General features: G+C 39.6%; 1 protein-coding gene across 1 annotated transcript; it reads right to left on the bottom strand.

Annotated features, from left to right (window-relative positions):
• Window positions 1-15,941: 15,941 nt before the first annotated feature.
• Window positions 15,942-17,079, bottom strand: LOC112723784 (probable serine/threonine-protein kinase WNK11). The gene has a single exon (XM_025775209.2). It carries the CDS (start codon window positions 16,812-16,814, stop codon window positions 15,942-15,944), a length of 873 nt encoding a protein of 290 aa, XP_025630994.2. The 5' UTR covers window positions 16,815-17,079.
• Between the last annotated feature and the right edge of the window lie 1,356 nt (window positions 17,080-18,435).

The following is an 18,435-nucleotide window of genomic DNA, read 5'->3' as shown; positions in this document are numbered from 1 at the left end:
TGTATTGACTCCGACTTATGGTTGCTGATTTGTTAGATTGGTTCCGACTTATAACTGTCGGTTTGTTTTTGTATGCCGACTTTAATATTAGTTTGCCATAATATGTGTAGAGCGTAAACAATAGCTGAACTAAAGGCATAGATAAAAATAAAGAATGATGAAGTTAAAAATAATATACTCTTTATTGAGAATTACCCTCTTCATATAAAAGATATAGGATGAAAGTGCCTCATTAAAAAGCTCTCCAAGCAAAATTTGGTGTAGGAAAAAGTCGTGTGAGTGGAAAAAAGAGTACATCTTCGAGCCATAGTTCTTTGCCTAGTAGTGCTTGAAGGGTATAAGTCTCTTGCCGATTAATTTATTGATTCACAAAGATCCTCCTGGTCATCTTCTTTTGATTGAGTTGGTTTATTGATCCGCCGAGCTTGTCTAAGCTCTTCTATTTCCATCTGGCCCGTGGCCCTTTCTCTGAACTCCTCAAGTGACTTTGGTTTGGTTATTGCAATTGTTTCTCGAAATTTTCCAGGTTGGAGGCCGGTCTTGATTGCATGTAAGTGGACTGCGGGGTCTAAGTCTAGAATCTCCATAGTGGCTTCGGCAAATCGGGTCATGTAGTCTTTTAGACCTTCGTGTTGTCCTTGTTTGATTGTGCCAAGGTAGTCTGATCCGTGAACGTATATCCTTGATGCGGCAAAATAGTCGATAAAAGATCTCGTCAGTTCTTCAAAGGAGGAAATTGAACCTGCAGACAATTTAGAAAACCACAGTAATGCAGCACCATCAAGATAAGTGGGAAAAGCTCGGCAAAGCACGGCTCATTGTTAACGCCGTTAAAGAACATCATGGATTGAAACTTCTTGACATGAGCTCGGGGGTCACCGAACCCCTTGTATGGTTCAAGCGCGGAGGGCAGTGCAAAGTTTTTTGGCATCTGGTACTTTGTAATCTCATCGGAGAAGGGATTGTCGAGGGTAAGCTTCTCCTTTGGCGGAGTGATGTTTAAGGGATCTGTGTTGCCTTGAGCCGAGCTTTTGGAGCTTTCTCCATTGTTCTGCATAGATAGCTCGGCTATTCTCCGCACTTCTGCCTGAAGTTCAGCGATTTGGGCCAGAAGCTTAGCTTGTGTGAGTTGTGGACTTTCTTTGTCAGCCATGTTCGAGGATTGAGAATCCTGCAAAAAAGAGCAAAAGACTAAACAAAGAAAAAAGTGGGGTTAGATGTATTCCGGCCCCACGGTGGGCGCCAAGTGATTCGTCCTGGTACTGGGGTGGCCGAGCTTAGCGACTCCGAGCAAGCAGCCGTCGGAGAGGAAGAGCTATACGTCGGCCTGGAACGAACACCGCGGTGGGAATACCTGCAAAAGATACTCCGAAGATCAAGTTAGTGATAATCTCGAGTGAGAGTAATTAAGTAAGTCTGAGAATGGAACCTGAGACCTAACCAAGGATATTAGCTCGGTTTTATAGGAGTTGTTTTTACCCGTTGGTGGATAAGTCCTAGTTTGTAGGTTGGTTATAATATTCAGTTTTGGTGATTAAGTTTGTTTGAGCACGTTTCCTATTTCTTCGAATGGGTGAGGCCGAGCTTATCTGCCTTCGTGCCGAGCTTATCGGGAGCTGACGTGAGGCCGATCTTAGCTGCTCACGTGCCGAGTTTTTCGGGCGGCCGAGGTTTGAGGTAATGTATCAACTAGTTAATAAAAAGCTACATATACAAAACATAATTTGAACCTTTAATACTTAATAAATTAGGTAGCTACATCCACAAGGCAAAATTTAAACTTCTAATATTTACTTAAATAAATGAGTGAGTTAACACTCAACTAAACCATTTTTTTTTTTTTTCAAAACGTGGATTCAATGGGTATACTTCTGCCAATTCCCACACTTTAAAAAGTGAATGTTGATTAGTGGCCCTTGCTCGTATGAAGAACCCATCAAAATTGGAGAAGCGCCTAGGATTATTATTTATTTAAGGACCAGAATTAGACGATTTCAATTATGATTTTAAAAGTACCATTAATGTTAATGATGATTTTGAACAAAAATAAATGTTAAAGATAATTTTAATTTTCACCTCAACCGTAAAGACCAAATAGTAGTTATCCCTAATATAAATTAGAAAGGGAGGGGGATGAGAGGTGGCTGCCAATTGGCGAAAAAAATTAGGATTAGAGTGATAAAGTTTATATATATAATCGAGTAATCAGCTTGGATTATTTTTGATTGGGTAATTGATTATTCGTACCCGTAAATAACCTTGATATCATCAGGTTTGTTGGCTATGAGGTATAGAAGTAATTAATCTAATCATTCTTCTATAAGTGATCTTAGAGTCACTTTCTCCAACTATATCCGCATCAATGATCTAAGATGGATGCATAGAGTTCTCATCGCCTTAGCATCTTGCATATTAAACTTATTGCTCCTTGTAGTACTTTTAGATTCTTTTCTCAATTCGTTTGATCTAAAATCCAAGTAAAAAGGTTCTATTCTCCCATCATATTTATGTTAAATTCATTTTTTATCAATTCAACGAAGTGTTTGAATAATGATATCCGAGTTGCTTTAAAGATGATGTCGTCAATATAAATTTGAATAAGCGAAAGCTCGTTATTTTGATAAAGAATGAACAAATTTATTCCATGAATGTCTCTCTTAAATCCGTTCTGATATAGGAAGGAACTCAAACGATCATATAAACAAATGAGTGTCTCTCTTAAATTCATTTGATTTTGTAAGCTATACACATGTGTGGATACTTTTTGTCCTTAAATCCAAGTAATTGTTTCACATAGTTCAAAAATTTTGTTTGTTACCTATACTTTTCCTTCACATATACCTCCTTAAATATCAAGCCATTTTAAGAAAACTGACTTAATATTAATTTAATCCCGCTACGTATACACCCTTTTATATTACACACGGTTTTGACAGCAGTATTTTCTAATAACCAAATGTGTATTCTTTTTTGTTTTGTTAATAAAAAAATAATTTAAATTCACAATTAATTAGTAACAACTATATATATGTTTATACTAGTGTTAAGAGTGTTTGGTATATAAATAATATTTTTAATATCAAAAGTTTTCTAACCCTGCCATGACTGTCGCAAAAATTTTCTCAAAATTAATTCATTCTCGTTTATAGTCTTAGATATACTAATGTTGCTTTGTTTCTGACAAACTTTCCATCTTTAAGTTTGTTTTTTATAATCCTAATGATTGTTTTTCTTTTAGGTCTTGAAATTAAATCGTAGATTTGATTTTCTCAAACTGTTCAAGTTATTTTTAGATAGTTTAATCAGGGTTTTTAAGAGTTTTAGATATATGATCTAACTCAATTCTATAGATCAATGCACATTTGTTACTAAAAGAGAATCTGATTGAAACTCCTTCTAATATCTCTCCGAAGAGTAAATTTTTAGACAAAATTTTAAGATCTAACACACCTTCATAGTTTTGGAATATCTTAGATTTTTCTCTTTTTTTCTACTTCATCCTTTTATTTCTCAATGACTTGAGGTGATAATCTTTGGTAACGAATCTTTTCAAGATTCATCAATCTGTTATCCAATAGAGCTACAATAAGTATATAAAAAAATTGTGATTATTAAAGGAGATTTCTAAACTAGATCTAATTTTATCATTATAATAATTTTATGTAAAGATTATTTTATTTTATTTCTACAAGAAAGATCCAAACTAAAAAGAATAAGAAAAGAATTAAGAAATCGAATTTTTCCTTAATTTTTGCTGCATTTTTAAAATAATTAGTAGTAATTAATGCAAAAAATTGAATCAATAAACAATATGTTTGGTGCTTATGAAAAGAGTGATATTTTTTATTTCATTTTTATCTTTTTGTTGGCCAAAGTTTTTTCAATATTATTACACAACGCTTCCAAGTTCCAACTAAGTAGAAGTCTAAAACAAAAACAAAAGAACAAATAGAAGAATATAGGAACTACATATACCAATCATGAGATGGCAAATTTCCAAGTGAAAGTGTAACTCTATCAAGAAGAAACATACACAAACACACGAGACAGTTGACTCCACAAGAGTCTCCGAACAAACTGAGACTGATTGCACGACTACACTTTCATCATTAACCTTAGCTCTACTTCAAGAGCCATATTATTTGCTCCATAGAAAATGAGCAGATTTTAAGCTTTAATATTTTCATTTGTTTTGAGGAGAATAACCCACTATCAGAAAAAAGAAAAATGCTATTCGTCTTTTAAATATTATTTTTTATTCAACCTTTAAATTTAATATTTTATTATTTTAATTTTTTAATTAATTATGTTTCTTATTTTAAAGAAATCACTTTTATTTTATTTAATTTATTATTATATTTATTACCGTAAAATTTGTAACCACTTACAATGTATTAATTTTTTGCAAATCAAATTATAAAATTTGTAATGACTTTTCGTGAATTGATTTTTACAAAATCAGAGAAGTTTTCAAAATAAATTAAACTCACTTTAATTATTTTTTTTTATTTAAAATATTTAAATCTCATGTCAAAAACACATCTAAAATTAAATAAATAACATAAATACATCTAAAATTATGTATTGACACATCTAAATTATTGGCATTGTGGTTCTAAATTGCATATTAGACAGAGAAAAAACTAAACTCAAATACACATCTAAAATTATAAGAATGCACTATAAATATTTTATCAATATCACATCTAAAATTCTTGTAAAAAAACTTATATATGGACATGAAAACTGTTCATACCCTGGCCCAATAATAAAGGCCCAGGATCCAAGCAAAGAAGCCCAACCCAAAGGGTTGGCTCTCCCCCAGTACCAGCCTTCATCCCAAGAAGTCGGTACTGAACACGACCTGCTCCAAAGAAGTCGGATACGAGGGTTAGCTGGCAGATAACACTCATTCGAATGAGTAACTGCCCCTAGAAACTCTCTAACCACTTCATAGAGCCATATCTTAACCTCCCTAAGATATGGGAACGGTTATCCACCTAAAAAGGTGGCACTACTTCAGCGGTGGTTATTGGTTCACCACTATAAATACACTGACACCATTCAGGTATCTCTAAGTTCCAATACTCTCTAACCTGCTCACACTCTTGCTAACTTAGGCATCGGAGTGTCTTTGCAGGTACCACCCCCCATTCTTTCGCACGTACAAGTCGGACGGAGGAACACCGAGTAGCAGATTCACTCGAAAGCCACCTCCTTCATACGTTTGGGCCAACCAACGCCATCCAACCCATTAATCTCCGGTTACCCACCGTAACATTGGCGCCGTTGCCGGGGACCCGAGAGATCAACCAGTGATGGCGGATAGATCCCCTGAAGAGGGTCATGTGGAGACAGATTCTGAACAAGAGAATCTGAACACTGGAAATAATGAGGCAGACCAGACCCTTCACCAGGAAGCCAATGATCAACACAGGGAAGGCACCTCTGGAATCAAAAACCCGAAGGTAAATTCTTCGGAGGGGCGCGAATCAAAAAAAGAAGGACCATCCCACGCAATGGAGCTCATGGGACTAGTCCACAGTCGCCTCGAGCAGCTAGAACAGGAACGGGAACGACAAAAGGAAACCGAAAAGAACCTAAAAGAGGAGATGGAGCGACGAAAAGAGTTAGAAAGAAAACTCTTAAAGTTAGAATCCTCCCTCAAAGGTCAGAACTCCCACGACGGTAGAGAAGATTTGTCCTTAGGGGAGGAAGATCCTTTTAGTGAGGACATAATGAGGGCAAAAGTTCCGAGAAACTTTAGAAGCCCCGATATGGACCTCTACGACGGAACCACTGATCCAAAGCATCATCTGAGCAACTTTAAAAGTCGGATGTATCTGGCTGACGCTTCTGACGCTACGAGATGCAAAGCTTTTCCGACAACCTTGTCAAAAGCAGCGATGAAGTGGTTCGACAGCCTCCCTCCGAGGTCGATTACCAGTTTCGAAGACCTCTCAAGGAAGTTCTTAATGAGGTTCTCCATCCAGAAAGACAAAGTAAAACATGCACTAAGTCTCCTGGGAATAAAACAGGAGGTCGAAGAGTCCTTACGAGCCTATATGGAAAGGTTCAACAAAGCATGTTTGGAGATTCAAGACCTGCCCACCGAGGCAGTCATCATGGGGCTAGTCAATGGTCTTAGAGAAGGTCCCTTCTCACAGTCCATATCAAAAAGACACCCCGCCTCTTTAAGTGATGTACAGGAAAGAGCTGAAAAGTACATCAATATAGAAGAAAATTCTAAGCTAAGAGACCCGAGTTGGCGACCTGGTCACCCTCCCTCAACGAAAGAGAGGGAGAGGGAAGCTAAGAAGAAGGAAGAACTCGGCCTCGATAGGCCAAGAAAATATCACTCTTATACTCCTCTAAAAGTTCCTGTAGTGGATGTATACAGAGAAATTTGCAATACCGAAAGGCTGCCTCCTCCCAGGCCCATTAAAAATAAAAGAGGGGGGAGCCGCGATGATTACTGTGAGTACCATAAGATATATGGGCACTCCACAAACGACTGTTACGACCTTAAAAATGTGATAGAAAAGCTGGCCAGAGAAGGTCAGCTTGACAGATATCTCATAGAAAGGTCGGACAGTCATGGAAAAAGAAAGCTAGATGATGTGGATAGAAGAGACCCACCACCACAAACTCCGGAGAGACATATCCATATGATCTCAGGAGGGTTTGCGGGAGGAGGACTCACAAAATCTTCTCGTAAAAGACATCTCAAGAGAGTTTACCAGGTCGGAGAGGAGTCATCCGACCTCCCTACCATTTCATTCACGAAGGAAGATGGGCAAGGAATAATCCCGGGGCACGATGACCCAGTGGTAATTACTATGATCCTGGCAAATGCCCATCTCCACAGAACACTAGTAGACCAAGGAAGTTCAGCGGACATCCTCTTTAAGCCCGCTTTCGACAAACTGGGATTAGATGAGAAAGAGTTAAGAGCCTACCCCGACACCTTGTACGGATTAGGCGACACACCAATAAAGCCACTAGGATTTTTGCCCCTCCACACCACCTTTGGAAAGGGGGAAAATCAAAGACTCTGAGTATAGACTTTATAGTCATCGACGTGGGGTCAGCCTATAATGCTTTAATTGGCAGAGCTACCCTTAATCGACTCGGAGCGGTGGTATCGACGCCCCACCTCTGTATGAAATTTCCGACCTCAGCGGAGATAGCAACGGTAAGGGGAGATCAGAAGTTGGCAAGAAAATGCTACAATGAAAGCCTAAACCTGAGAGGAAAGAACAAAGAAATCCACACAATAGAGCTCGGTGGAGCAAGGATTAAAGAAGAGCTGCGACCACAGCCCGGGGGAAAAACCAAGGAGATTCAGGTCGGCGAAGAGGAAGGAAAAACCACCCACATAGGAGCCAACCTAGGGGAAACCCTAAGACAAGGGTTGACTAAGCTCCTAAGAGATAACTCCGATCTCTTCGCCTGGAAGGCCTCTGACATGCCTGGGATAGATCCCGAGCTCATGTCCCACAAACTCTCGGTCTACTCAGGGTCCCGACCTGTGCAACAAAGAAGACGCAAACTCGGCCCAGAGCGAGCCCTAGTAGTGGAAGAGCAAGTACAGGCGCTCCTGGAAGCTGGCTTCATCAGAGAAGTCAAATACCCAACATGGCTAGCCAATGTAGTGCTAGTCAAAAAACAAAATGGCAAATGGAGGATGTGCGTCGACTATACCGACTTAAATAAGGCATGTCCCAAGGACCCTTATCCACTACCAAGCATTGACGCCTTAGTAGACTCTAGCTCGGGGTATCAATACTTGTCGTTCATGGACGCCTACTCGGGGTATAACCAAATCCCGATGTACGAGCCAGACCAAGAGAAGACATCATTCATCACACCCAGAGCCAACTTTTGCTACGTGGTCATGCCATTCGGATTAAAAAATGCAGGAGCCACCTACCAGAGGTTGATGAATAAGGTGTTTGCCTCTCACCTAGGAAGCTTAATGGAAGTATACGTCGACGATATGCTGGTAAAGACCAAGAAAGAAGTCGACCTCCTGCCTGACCTTTCACAAGTCTTTGACACCATAAGGTCGCACGGGATGAGACTAAATCCTGCAAAGTGCGCCTTCGCGGTGGAGGCAGGAAAATTTCTGGGATTCATGATAACGCAAAGAGGGATCGAAGCTAATCCCGATAAGTGCAGAGCTATCCTGGAAATGAGAAGTCCGACTTGTTTAAGAGAAGTCCAACAACTTAACGGCCGACTTGCAGCTCTCTCCAGGTTTTTGGCAAGATCAGCACTAAGATCCCTTCCACTGTTCTCCCTATTGAGAAAGGGACACCAGTTTGAATGGACTCCCGAATGCGAGGAGGCATTCCAGGAGTTCAAAAAGTTTTTGAGCCAACCTCCTATTTTGACCCGACCTGTAGCCGGAAAAGACCTCGTCCTATACCTATCCGTGGCAGACAAGGCTGTCTCAGCAGCCTTGATAAGAGAGGACGAGGACGGTCAACACCCAATCTATTTCATCAGTAAAGTTCTACAGGGCCCTGAGCTAAGGTACCACAAATTAGAGAAATTTGCCTACTCCTTAGTGGTAGCCTCACGAAGACTACGGCCTTACTTTCAATCTCACACAATAAGAGTCCGCACGAACCAACCCATGAAGCAAATCCTCCAAAAGACGGATGTTGCAGGAAGAATGGTTCAATGGGCAATAGAACTCTCCGAGTTCGACTTGAAGAATGAAACTCGGACGGCGATTAAAGCCCAGTGCCTCACCGACTTTATTGCAGAATACGCAGGAGATCAAGAGGATAAACCAACTACATGGGAACTCTATGTAGATGGATCCTCCAACAAAACAGGAAGTGGTGCAGACATAATATTGGTAGATGAAAGGGGAACCCAGATAGAGGTTTCCCTCAAGTTCGAATTCCCAGCTTCAAATAATCAGGCAGAGTATGAAGCCTTGATCGCAGGACTGAAGCTGGCAGAAGAAGTCGGTGCTACAAAGGTGATGATATACAGCGACTCCCAAGTGGTAACCTCTCAAATAAGTGGAGAATATCAGGCAAAGGACCCAAACATGAAGAGGTACTTGGAAAAAATTTTGGAGCACCTTGGGCACTTTGCAGAAACCGAGGTGAAACACATAACTCGGGATCTAAACAGCAGAGCAGACGCCCTATCCAAGTTAGCAAGTACCAAGCCAGGAGGAAATAACAGAAGCCTGATTCAAGAGACTCTCCAGGAACCTTCAGTGGTAAAAATAGAAGACAAACAAGAAGTCTTCGAAGTGGTCGGATTAAACCTCGGATGGATGAACCCCTTAGTCGAATACCTGAAATTCGACATCCTCCCCAAAGAGGAAAGGGAGGCCAAGAAAATCCGAAGGGAAGCACAACACAATACCCTGGCAAGAAATATCCTCTACAGAAGAGGGATATCAACGCCATTACTAAAGTGTGTGCCGACCTCCAGAACCACCGAGGTATTAGAGGAAGTACATAGTGGAATCTGCGGAAACCATCTCGGAGCAAGGTCATTAGCCAGGAAAGTGATCCGAGCTGGATTCTATTGGCCAACCTTGCAGAAAGATGCCACAGAGTTTGTGAAAAAATGCCAACCATGTCAAATGCACGCAAATTTCCACTTGGCTCCTCCAGAGGAGCTCATTAGCATCACTTCTCCGTGGCCCTTTGCAAAATGGGGAATGGATTTGTTAGGTCCTTTTCCTCAGGCGCCAGGACAAGTCAGGTACCTAATAGTGGGAATAGATTATTTCACAAAGTGGATAGAAGCAGAACCACTGGCCACTATCACTGCACAAAGAAGTCGGAGGTTCCTCTACAAAAATATCATCACAAGGTATGGGATACCTTATTCCATTACCACAGATAATGGAACCCAGTTCACCAACTCCACCTTTAGAAGCCTAGTAGCCGGCATGAACATCAAACACCAGTTCACCTCGGTGGAACACCCACAAGCCAATGGGCAAGCCGAAGCAGCCAACAAAGTCATACTGGCAGGGCTGAAGAAAAGATTACAAGATGCGAAAGGAGCTTGGGCTGAAGAGCTCCCACAAGTACTATGGGCTTACAGAACAACCCCCCAATCTGCCACTGGAGAAACACCCTTCCGACTAGTTTATGGCGTAGAAGCCATGATCTCAATAGAGGTCAATGAGCAAAGCCCAAGAGTGATTTTCCACGACGAGATCAGGAATATACAGGGGCACAAAGAGGAGCTAGACTTGCTCCCCAAAGTCCGAGAAGAAGCCCAGATAAGAGAAGCAGCGTTGAAGCAAAGGATGACCGCAAGATACAACAAAAAAGTCATTCGAAGGAGTTTCACCCCAGATGACTTGGTCCTAATCAGAAACGATATTGGAGTCAACAAATCGGGGGAAGGAAAGCTCGCTGCTAATTGGAAAGGACCATACAAGATCAACGAGGTCTTAGGAAAAGGCTATTATAGGATAACCGACTTCGACGGCAACGAGTTACCAAGATCATGGCATGCTTGTAATATGAAAAGGTACTACAGCTAAAAGCGAACCCTACTCCCTGATGTACTCTTTTTCCAATTTCATGATTTTTTCCCAAAATCAAAGGGTTTTTTCTGAAAAGGGTTTTTAACGAGGCATCACAGTAGGGGCTAAGGGAAAATAGATTTTTCAAAAGCCCTTAGTAGCAATAAGGTACCTCCTCAATTAATAAAGATCTCTTTCATATATCTCTTTTAAATTCCCTTTCATATATCTCTTTTAAATTCTCTTTCATATATCTCTTTTCACCCCAGATGACTTGGTCCTAATCAGAAACGATATTGGAGTCAACAAATCGGGGGAAGGAAAGCTCGCTGCTAATTGGAAAGGACCATACAAGATCAACGAGGTCTTAGGAAAAGGCTATTATAGGATAACCGACTTCGACGGCAACGAGTTACCAAGATCATGGCATGCTTGTAATATGAAAAGGTACTACAGCTAAAAGCGAACCCTACTCCCTGATGTACTCTTTTCCCAATTTCATGATTTTTTCCCAAAATCAAAGGGTTTTTTCTGAAAAGGGTTTTTAATGAGGCATCACAGTAGGGGCTAAGGGAAAATAGATTTTTCAAAAGCCCTTAGTAGCAATAAGGTACCTCCTCAATTAATAAAGATCTCTTTCATATATCTCTTTTAAATTCCCTTTCTTTTATTCTCTTTCTACGAAACGCGCCGATTTAAGCTCGACAAAACGTGAAAATCCCATGAACCGACCTAGATGGTCGTCAGGATAAAACGACGAGGTACAAGTCGGCGTAAAGAGGCTATGGAAGTCGATCATGATAAACTCGGGAACAGTCCGACTCATAAGTCGGAATGCGAAACCGAGTAAAACTAAAATGAATCGCAAAAGTAGCCTAAGTCACGAAAAACTCAATGAAACGAAATTGAGTACTAGGAATAACAAAAAGAGATAGGAAAAAACTAAGAAAAGATTATAAGGCTGCCCTGAAGATCATAAAGATTCAGAAAGCCCAAAGAAAAGGTTTTTCCAGAAAAGATCAAAAATCAAAAGAACTACGAATAGAAGAGCATGCGCGCACAAGGTAACTCAAAACCCTTATCCAGAAAAGGGGGTATTTATTTAAATTGTTAAAATTAAACCCTTATCAAAAAAGGGTATGATAAAACTATTTTGTTTACGGCCTTAAAAGGCCAAAAATTATTCAAACATCAACAAATAAATATAAAGAGTTTAAAAAGGGGGGTCCACAGGCCGGACCCCCAATAGCCAACAAATTACTTCTTTGCAAGAGGAGTAGAAGGATCACCACCACCAGGACCAGGAGTTGGAGAGAAAGTCGGAGGAGCGATAGAAGAGCTCGGAGCGTCCTTAGAGCGAGGAGGGGACTCTATGATCTTCTGCCCCCGAGTCTTCAAATCAGACTCAGACTCCACCACGGGGACAGGAGGATCCACGATGGCACCATCAATAACAATCTTATCAAGGTCCAAAGGAGAAAGGTCCAAGTCAGGAGCAATGACTCCGACCTGCTCCTTAAAAACTCTCCAAGTCTCATCAGCACCATCCGCAATAGAATCCTCCAACTCGGTATAGGCCTTCTGGGCATTCAGCAAGTCATTCTTTACAGACACAAGATCAGCAAATAAACTGTTGTAGCTGGCTTGCGCTGCCTTCCTCAAATCCACCTCCATGTTGCATTGAGCTTGCAACTTCTTCTCCTTCTCCCGGAGGCTGTCCCTCTCCTCCTTCAGCTTGGCGACTTTCCCCTCCAACTCCCTCTCGTGCTCCTGATATATGCGAAGCTTGCCTTCCAGCTCCTCGACCCTCGAGGTCGTCCCTAAAGAGCTGAGAGGAGTCTTCTCAAATATATCTAAGAGTTTGCCACAAACTCCCGCCGTCTTGAGACTCTCCTCAACCACAGCAGTGAGGTAGTGCCGAACAGAAACATCATCCATGCTCATACGAGCATGGGGATAAATGTTCTTTCGGACGAACGCAAGAGCGTCCGCCTCATCAGAAGCGCCAGACTCTAAGGTCTTACGCTTCCTCTTCTCTGGTTCAGGAGTAGGTCGGACGGAGGGGGGTGGCAGAGAGGGAGCAGAAGAGGAAATCACAATAGGTTGGGAGGGAGTCCCGACGTTCCGATGAGGAGGAGGAGGAGAGACGACCGCCCTAGCATCACCAGACCTGGCACGAGACCTCGCCTTGGCCTCCTGAACTCTTTGGTAAGACTCCTGGGCATTTGTTTTTGCCATCTCTGAAAAAAGCAACAATTGATAGATTAGACAAGTCGGAAGAATTGATCAGACAAGTCGGAGAACCAAATGAAAGCTACCTATTTGTGCCTGGATAAAACTTGGAGACCCCTGGAGAAACTTTTTCGTGTCCAAGTATGGAGACCTCCCCCAAACTTCTTGGAGGAACCCCACAATGGCCGCCTCAACCTCATCCAGGTCGTCAAGACCATATTTTTCACAAGGGGAGGCCTCCAACCAGTATAAAGGAAAGCGGGGGGAAGAATTGTCATCCAGGAAAAAGGGGTGGTGGCCCTCTACAGCTTGCACTTTGAAAAAATAGTTTTTGAAGTCGTGGAAGGATTCGTCAAAAAGGGTGAAAATCCTCCTACCTTGTATGGCTCGGAACGATACCCACTGTTGTTTATTGTTTAGCCCACTAAAGGGTTTTGTCATATGAAAAAGATGGAAAAAAATCTTTAAAGAAATCGGGAACTCTAAAGCCTGGCTGATGAATTGATAAATTTTCAAAAAACCCCAAGAGTTGGGGTGAAGCTGGGTAGGAGCGACTCGGCAATGACGTAAAACAGACATCTCAAAGTCTGAAAAAGGAAGAAAAACACCCAAACGGGTGATCATACACTCATACATAAAGAAAAAATGGGAGGCCGCCTCATTAGCCCTCCCAAAGCAAACCCGGTCTTCTGGACCCGGGGCCACTAACTCATACTTCGGCTCGTCCTCCTCAGAAGAACAAATTCTGTGGCAAGTACGAAGATGGGTGATAAACTCAGAATCGACTGAGGGTTCCTCCCCTAAAACTGTGACATCGACCCAGTGAGAGAGAGCGTCTACAGAAGCCATTTCTTTTTCTAAAAAAGGGGTGACAAAACCTACAAGGGGAAAAGAAAAATCACCAACACGGTCTCTAAAGGAAGGAGGATGCGAAACTAAAGTCTGCAAATCAAATTTATCTACAAAAGCATATTAAAGAACTAACCTTTATCTAGAAATGAGGGTTGGAAGCAAAAGCCTTCGAAAGCACAAGAATGCAGCACGAACGAATGTAAGGGAAATTTGAAAGATCGCAGAAACGAAACAATGAAAGAGAGGGAAAGTATTTATAAGAACGTTAGGGGCATAATGGTAAAATAGGGGCAGTCATTAATAAAGATGCACCGTTACCAAGGCTATTGAATCCCTATGCACACCCCTAACGGACACGATGCTTGATTAGACGTAACTGTCAGAACCAAAAGGTCACGAAAAGTCACGTCGGTTTCAAATCATCACGTCGGTCCCCTTACAAATTGGCTACGATCCCGAGTAGAATACTCGAACCCAAATCTTAAAAAGAAATTGGGCTCGAGTAGGGGCACTGTTCATACCCTGGCCCAATAATAAAGGCCCAGGATCCAAGCAAAGAAGCCCAACCCAAAGGGTTGGCTCTCCCCTAGTACCAGCCTTCATCCCAAGAAGTCGGTACTGAATACGACCTGCTCCAAAGAAGTCGGATACGAGGGTTAGCTGGCAGATAACACTCATTCGAATGAGTAACTGCCCCTAGAAACTCTCTAACCACTTCATAGAGGCATATCTTAACCTCCCTAAGATATGGGAACGGTTATCCACCTAAAAAGGTGGCACTACTTCAGCGGTGGTTATTGGTTCACCACTATAAATACACTGACACCATTCAGGTATCTCTAAGTTCCAATACTCTCTAACCTGCTCACACTCTTGCTAACTTAGGCATCGGAGTGTCTTTGCAGGTACCACCCCCCATTCTTTCGCACGTACAAGTCGGACGGAGGAACACCGAGTAGCAGATTCACTCGAAAGCCACCTCCTTCATATGTTTGGGCCAACCAACGCCATCCAGCCCATTAATCTCCGGTTACCCACCGTAACAAAAACATAATGAACAACGTAAACACATCCAAAATTAGATATTAACACATCCAAATTAAGTTAACATTACAACTTCCAAATTAAACATATGAGTGTAAAAAAAATTATAATCACAAATACATTTAAAAAAAGAAAAAAACAACACAGACATTTCTAATATTATGCATAAATTAAAAAAAATATAACATTTTACTAAACTAAAAAAGGATAACATATCTTCATGAATGAATTCAACCAAAATTTTTTAGACTTGTACAAGTAAAAATACCAAAGACAGAGAAGGAGTGAGACGCGGGGGAGGAGATAAGGGGAGGCGCGCGCGGGAGGAGGGGGTGGTTGCGTGCAGCCGAGGGAAGAGACTAGGGACGGGGAGGCGCGCATCAACGGAGGAGGCGCAGGAGTGTGTGCGCAGCACAGGAGAGGTGCGCGTTGCCAAAGGAGGAGATCGTCGTAGAGGAGGTGCGCGGTGCAGGAGAAGATGAAAGCAGGCACAGATGAGGAGGGGAGGGGCTGCAGCTCTGAATCTTTACGGAAGAAAGGTTTTGCTAGTGAAAATCTGATTTGGAATATTTAAGATTTTATTTGGGATTTATTAAGGTTTATAAGATTTAAATTTAAAATTTTGAATTTTAATTCTAATTAAATTATTTTTGTAGATTTGTATTTATATTTAAAAAAATAATAAATCTATTTTGATGTATTTATTTTATTTTTTAAAAGTAATGTATAAAAAAGGCTGAATGAAGGACTAATTTAAAGAATGTCTAATTGCAATGCAGAAAAAAATATTCCTTGTCATTGGCAAACAAAGATCATGTTTTAAAATAATAAATAAAAAAAATTGCTCTATATTTCAGCCGATACAAGTTTACAACTTCGAAAATTAATAAAAATATTATTTGTATACAAAAATTATTCACTAATTAAAAATATAAATATATATATAATTTAATTATGTATTTTATATTAATAACTGACTATGGTGACTAATTTTAGTATACACACGTACATAATTTGACGTTAAAAAGGGTAGGCCTGTCTAAGAGTAAATTGAGTGATGAAGCTAAAAGAAATTCTAGAATAACCATCCAACTTAAACTGATTTTGGTGAACTCTTGACTTTTCGGATCCAAAACTTTAATGCTATGTCATAATACCACTCATCCCAAAAATTTCAGCTGATAGCAAAAAGTAACACTAATAATTATATCTTTAATACTGTCTAATCCTCCATTGTAATCATTGTACAAATATTCCATTGGCTACTCCTACTTTCCCTTACACGATAAGTTGATAACTAAGAATGAAGGTCATGAAAGAAAGGATCCTGAAGAAGTTGAGCAGCAGAAGGTCTAGCAGAGGGCGGGTGAGCGATGCACTTGTGAATGAACGACTTCAGCTCGGAATTATTAATCTTATTCAGCGATTGCGGCCTCACGCCTGACGTCACCTTCTTGTATATCTTCACAACACTCTCACACTCGCTGTACGGAATCTCTCTCGTCACCATCTCCAACACACACATCCCAAACGAGTATATGTCCACCTTCTCCGTGTACTTCTCCGAATACAACTCCGGCGCCATGAACTCCGGCGTCCCCAGAACCGAATGTGCCGAGTGGCTCCTCCCCACAACCGCCGCCAAGCCCAAGTCACCGATCTTAACCTGACCGGTGTTTCCATTGACAAACACATTACTGCAGTTGAGGTCTCTGTGGATGATGCAGGGATCGTGTGTGTGCAAATAATTCAAACCTTCTAGAATCTGCTTTGACCATTTCTTGACAGCCTTCATGGAGACATTCTTGTGCCTCTTCCTGTACTCCCTCATACTGCCGCTGCTGCACACTTCCGTGATGAAATTCAAAGTATCGCTGACGTCATCCTTCCAGAATGCGAATAGCGAAATGATGTGATCGTTCGAGAAGCCTCTTAGCAACATGATTTCGGAGTGAAGCCTATGAACCATGACAGGGTCATCGTTGAAGTTCTTGAGCCTCACTTGGTTCCAGGCCACTTCTATTCCCTCTTCTTTGTCAAATGCTCTGTACACTCTCTTTACTGAACCTGATCCTAGAAGCTCAGGGTACCTCACGTATCTTCCCGTCGGATCCATCTCAATGAATGTTTCTGACTCTGCGTATGATGGATGAACTTTAGCGCCAGGCATCTACCACCAAAACATTGATTGCAAACATCATCAAAATGAAATCAAATTGAAATAAGATAAAGCATTCTTTCTGGAAATTTCGCTTTAGCTATGTATCAATTTATTGCTATACTTCATGGATAAAAGGCTAGCAAGTCATCATCATTTCATACAAAGATTCTACATTTTAAAAAAAAAAAAAAAAAGTTCAACAAACAAAGTAGAAAATATTACTGTCTAAAGAAACAAAGATACAAAGTATTTAAACAAGATATACTCAAACAAATAAAACATACTCAACTCCTGCATTGTCTCTACATTTTTATTTTCCTTTATTTTTTTTGGTTAAGAAATTAAGACAGAAAAAATGGCGGCATGCATGGTATTTGTGATCTAACATATGAGGCAAATTGATTAGCATAGAAAATTCAATTCAAGTTGTATGCATTTTTTTTGGAGTGTTGGAATATTTTTAAGTATATGAACCCCACACTGATCGTTACCATGAAAATCCAAATGCTTTCTCTGCAGAAAGAATGAAGGTGCCAAGTGAAGAGTAGAATGAGATATTTGTGACAAAAGCTCAATGAAAAAGGGGCTACGTGAATTGAGTATTTATATTGAAATCAAGAGCATAAGTTAAAATGGTAGTAGTACTTTATTTAATATTGAATGGAACTCTATATGGATTTGCACGTATTCAATTCAACTTTTCCCTTGGATTTGAACGTACTTTTTTATATTTTGACTCTTATGGTAAAACTTTATTGAGTTTGACCCAAAGAACAATTTTAGCCCTCAACCAATGAGTGCAAGAAAAGAATGCGTTATCTATTACAGTATCTTATTATTAAAAACAAGAATTCTCATGCCTATTGGTCATGCATAGTATTATTATTAATTAATAGTTATTCTATTAACCCTTAAGCCTTAATAAATTTACTCTTGGTTTGGTAAAATTTTTTAAAAAAGTGTTTGTACTTTTAAAAAATTCAAACTCTTTATTTTGTGTTGTATAAATTAAAAAAATTATGTACTTATGCTTATAATTTTCAAAAGATTAAGATATTTTCAAAAGCATTTAAGATAGAGCTTTTCAAAGTTAGCTTATATTTTTTAAAATTTAAAAGTCTAATATAACTTTATATGTTAATTAATTTTTAAATTTAATGCTTGCATTTATATTTATTATAATATTTTTAAACTTTAAAAGTTATTTTACCAAACGTAATTATTGTTGCTTATGTTTATTGAAAGTTATTTTTAATTTGATTTACTAAATATAAATGCTATAACTTTTAAAAAGCCATCTTTTAAAAATTAATTTTTATAAACTACTTTTAAAAAATAAAAATTTTACCAAACTAAACCTTAGCCTGTAGTAAAAAATAGTTTGCACTTAATAGGTTAATTTTAACCTTTCCTTCATGTATAATTTTACAACCGTATACTAAAATCATTTATTAAAATTAATTTCTTTTAATATAAAATATATATTAAAATATAAAATATATATTAAAAACTAGTTAAACAATATATATATATATATAGTGATTGATTTTAGTAGTTAATTTTATTGTATAAATAATATTTTTTATTATTATATTATAATTTAATTATTATATCGATTCTTATAGTTTCA

Source organism: Arachis hypogaea, chromosome 11 (genome assembly GCF_003086295.3).
Source record: "Arachis hypogaea cultivar Tifrunner chromosome 11, arahy.Tifrunner.gnm2.J5K5, whole genome shotgun sequence".
NCBI lineage: Eukaryota > Viridiplantae > Streptophyta > Magnoliopsida > Fabales > Fabaceae > Arachis > Arachis hypogaea.
The sequence above is the reverse complement of the archived record's forward strand: the minus strand, read 5'-3'. Positions and strand labels throughout refer to the sequence as shown.

Excerpts from the sequence above, each read along its gene's own strand:
- LOC112723784 (XM_025775209.2), bottom strand. The coding sequence starts at position 16,814 with ATGCCTGGCGCTAAAGTTCATCCATCATACGCAGAGTCAGAAACATTC.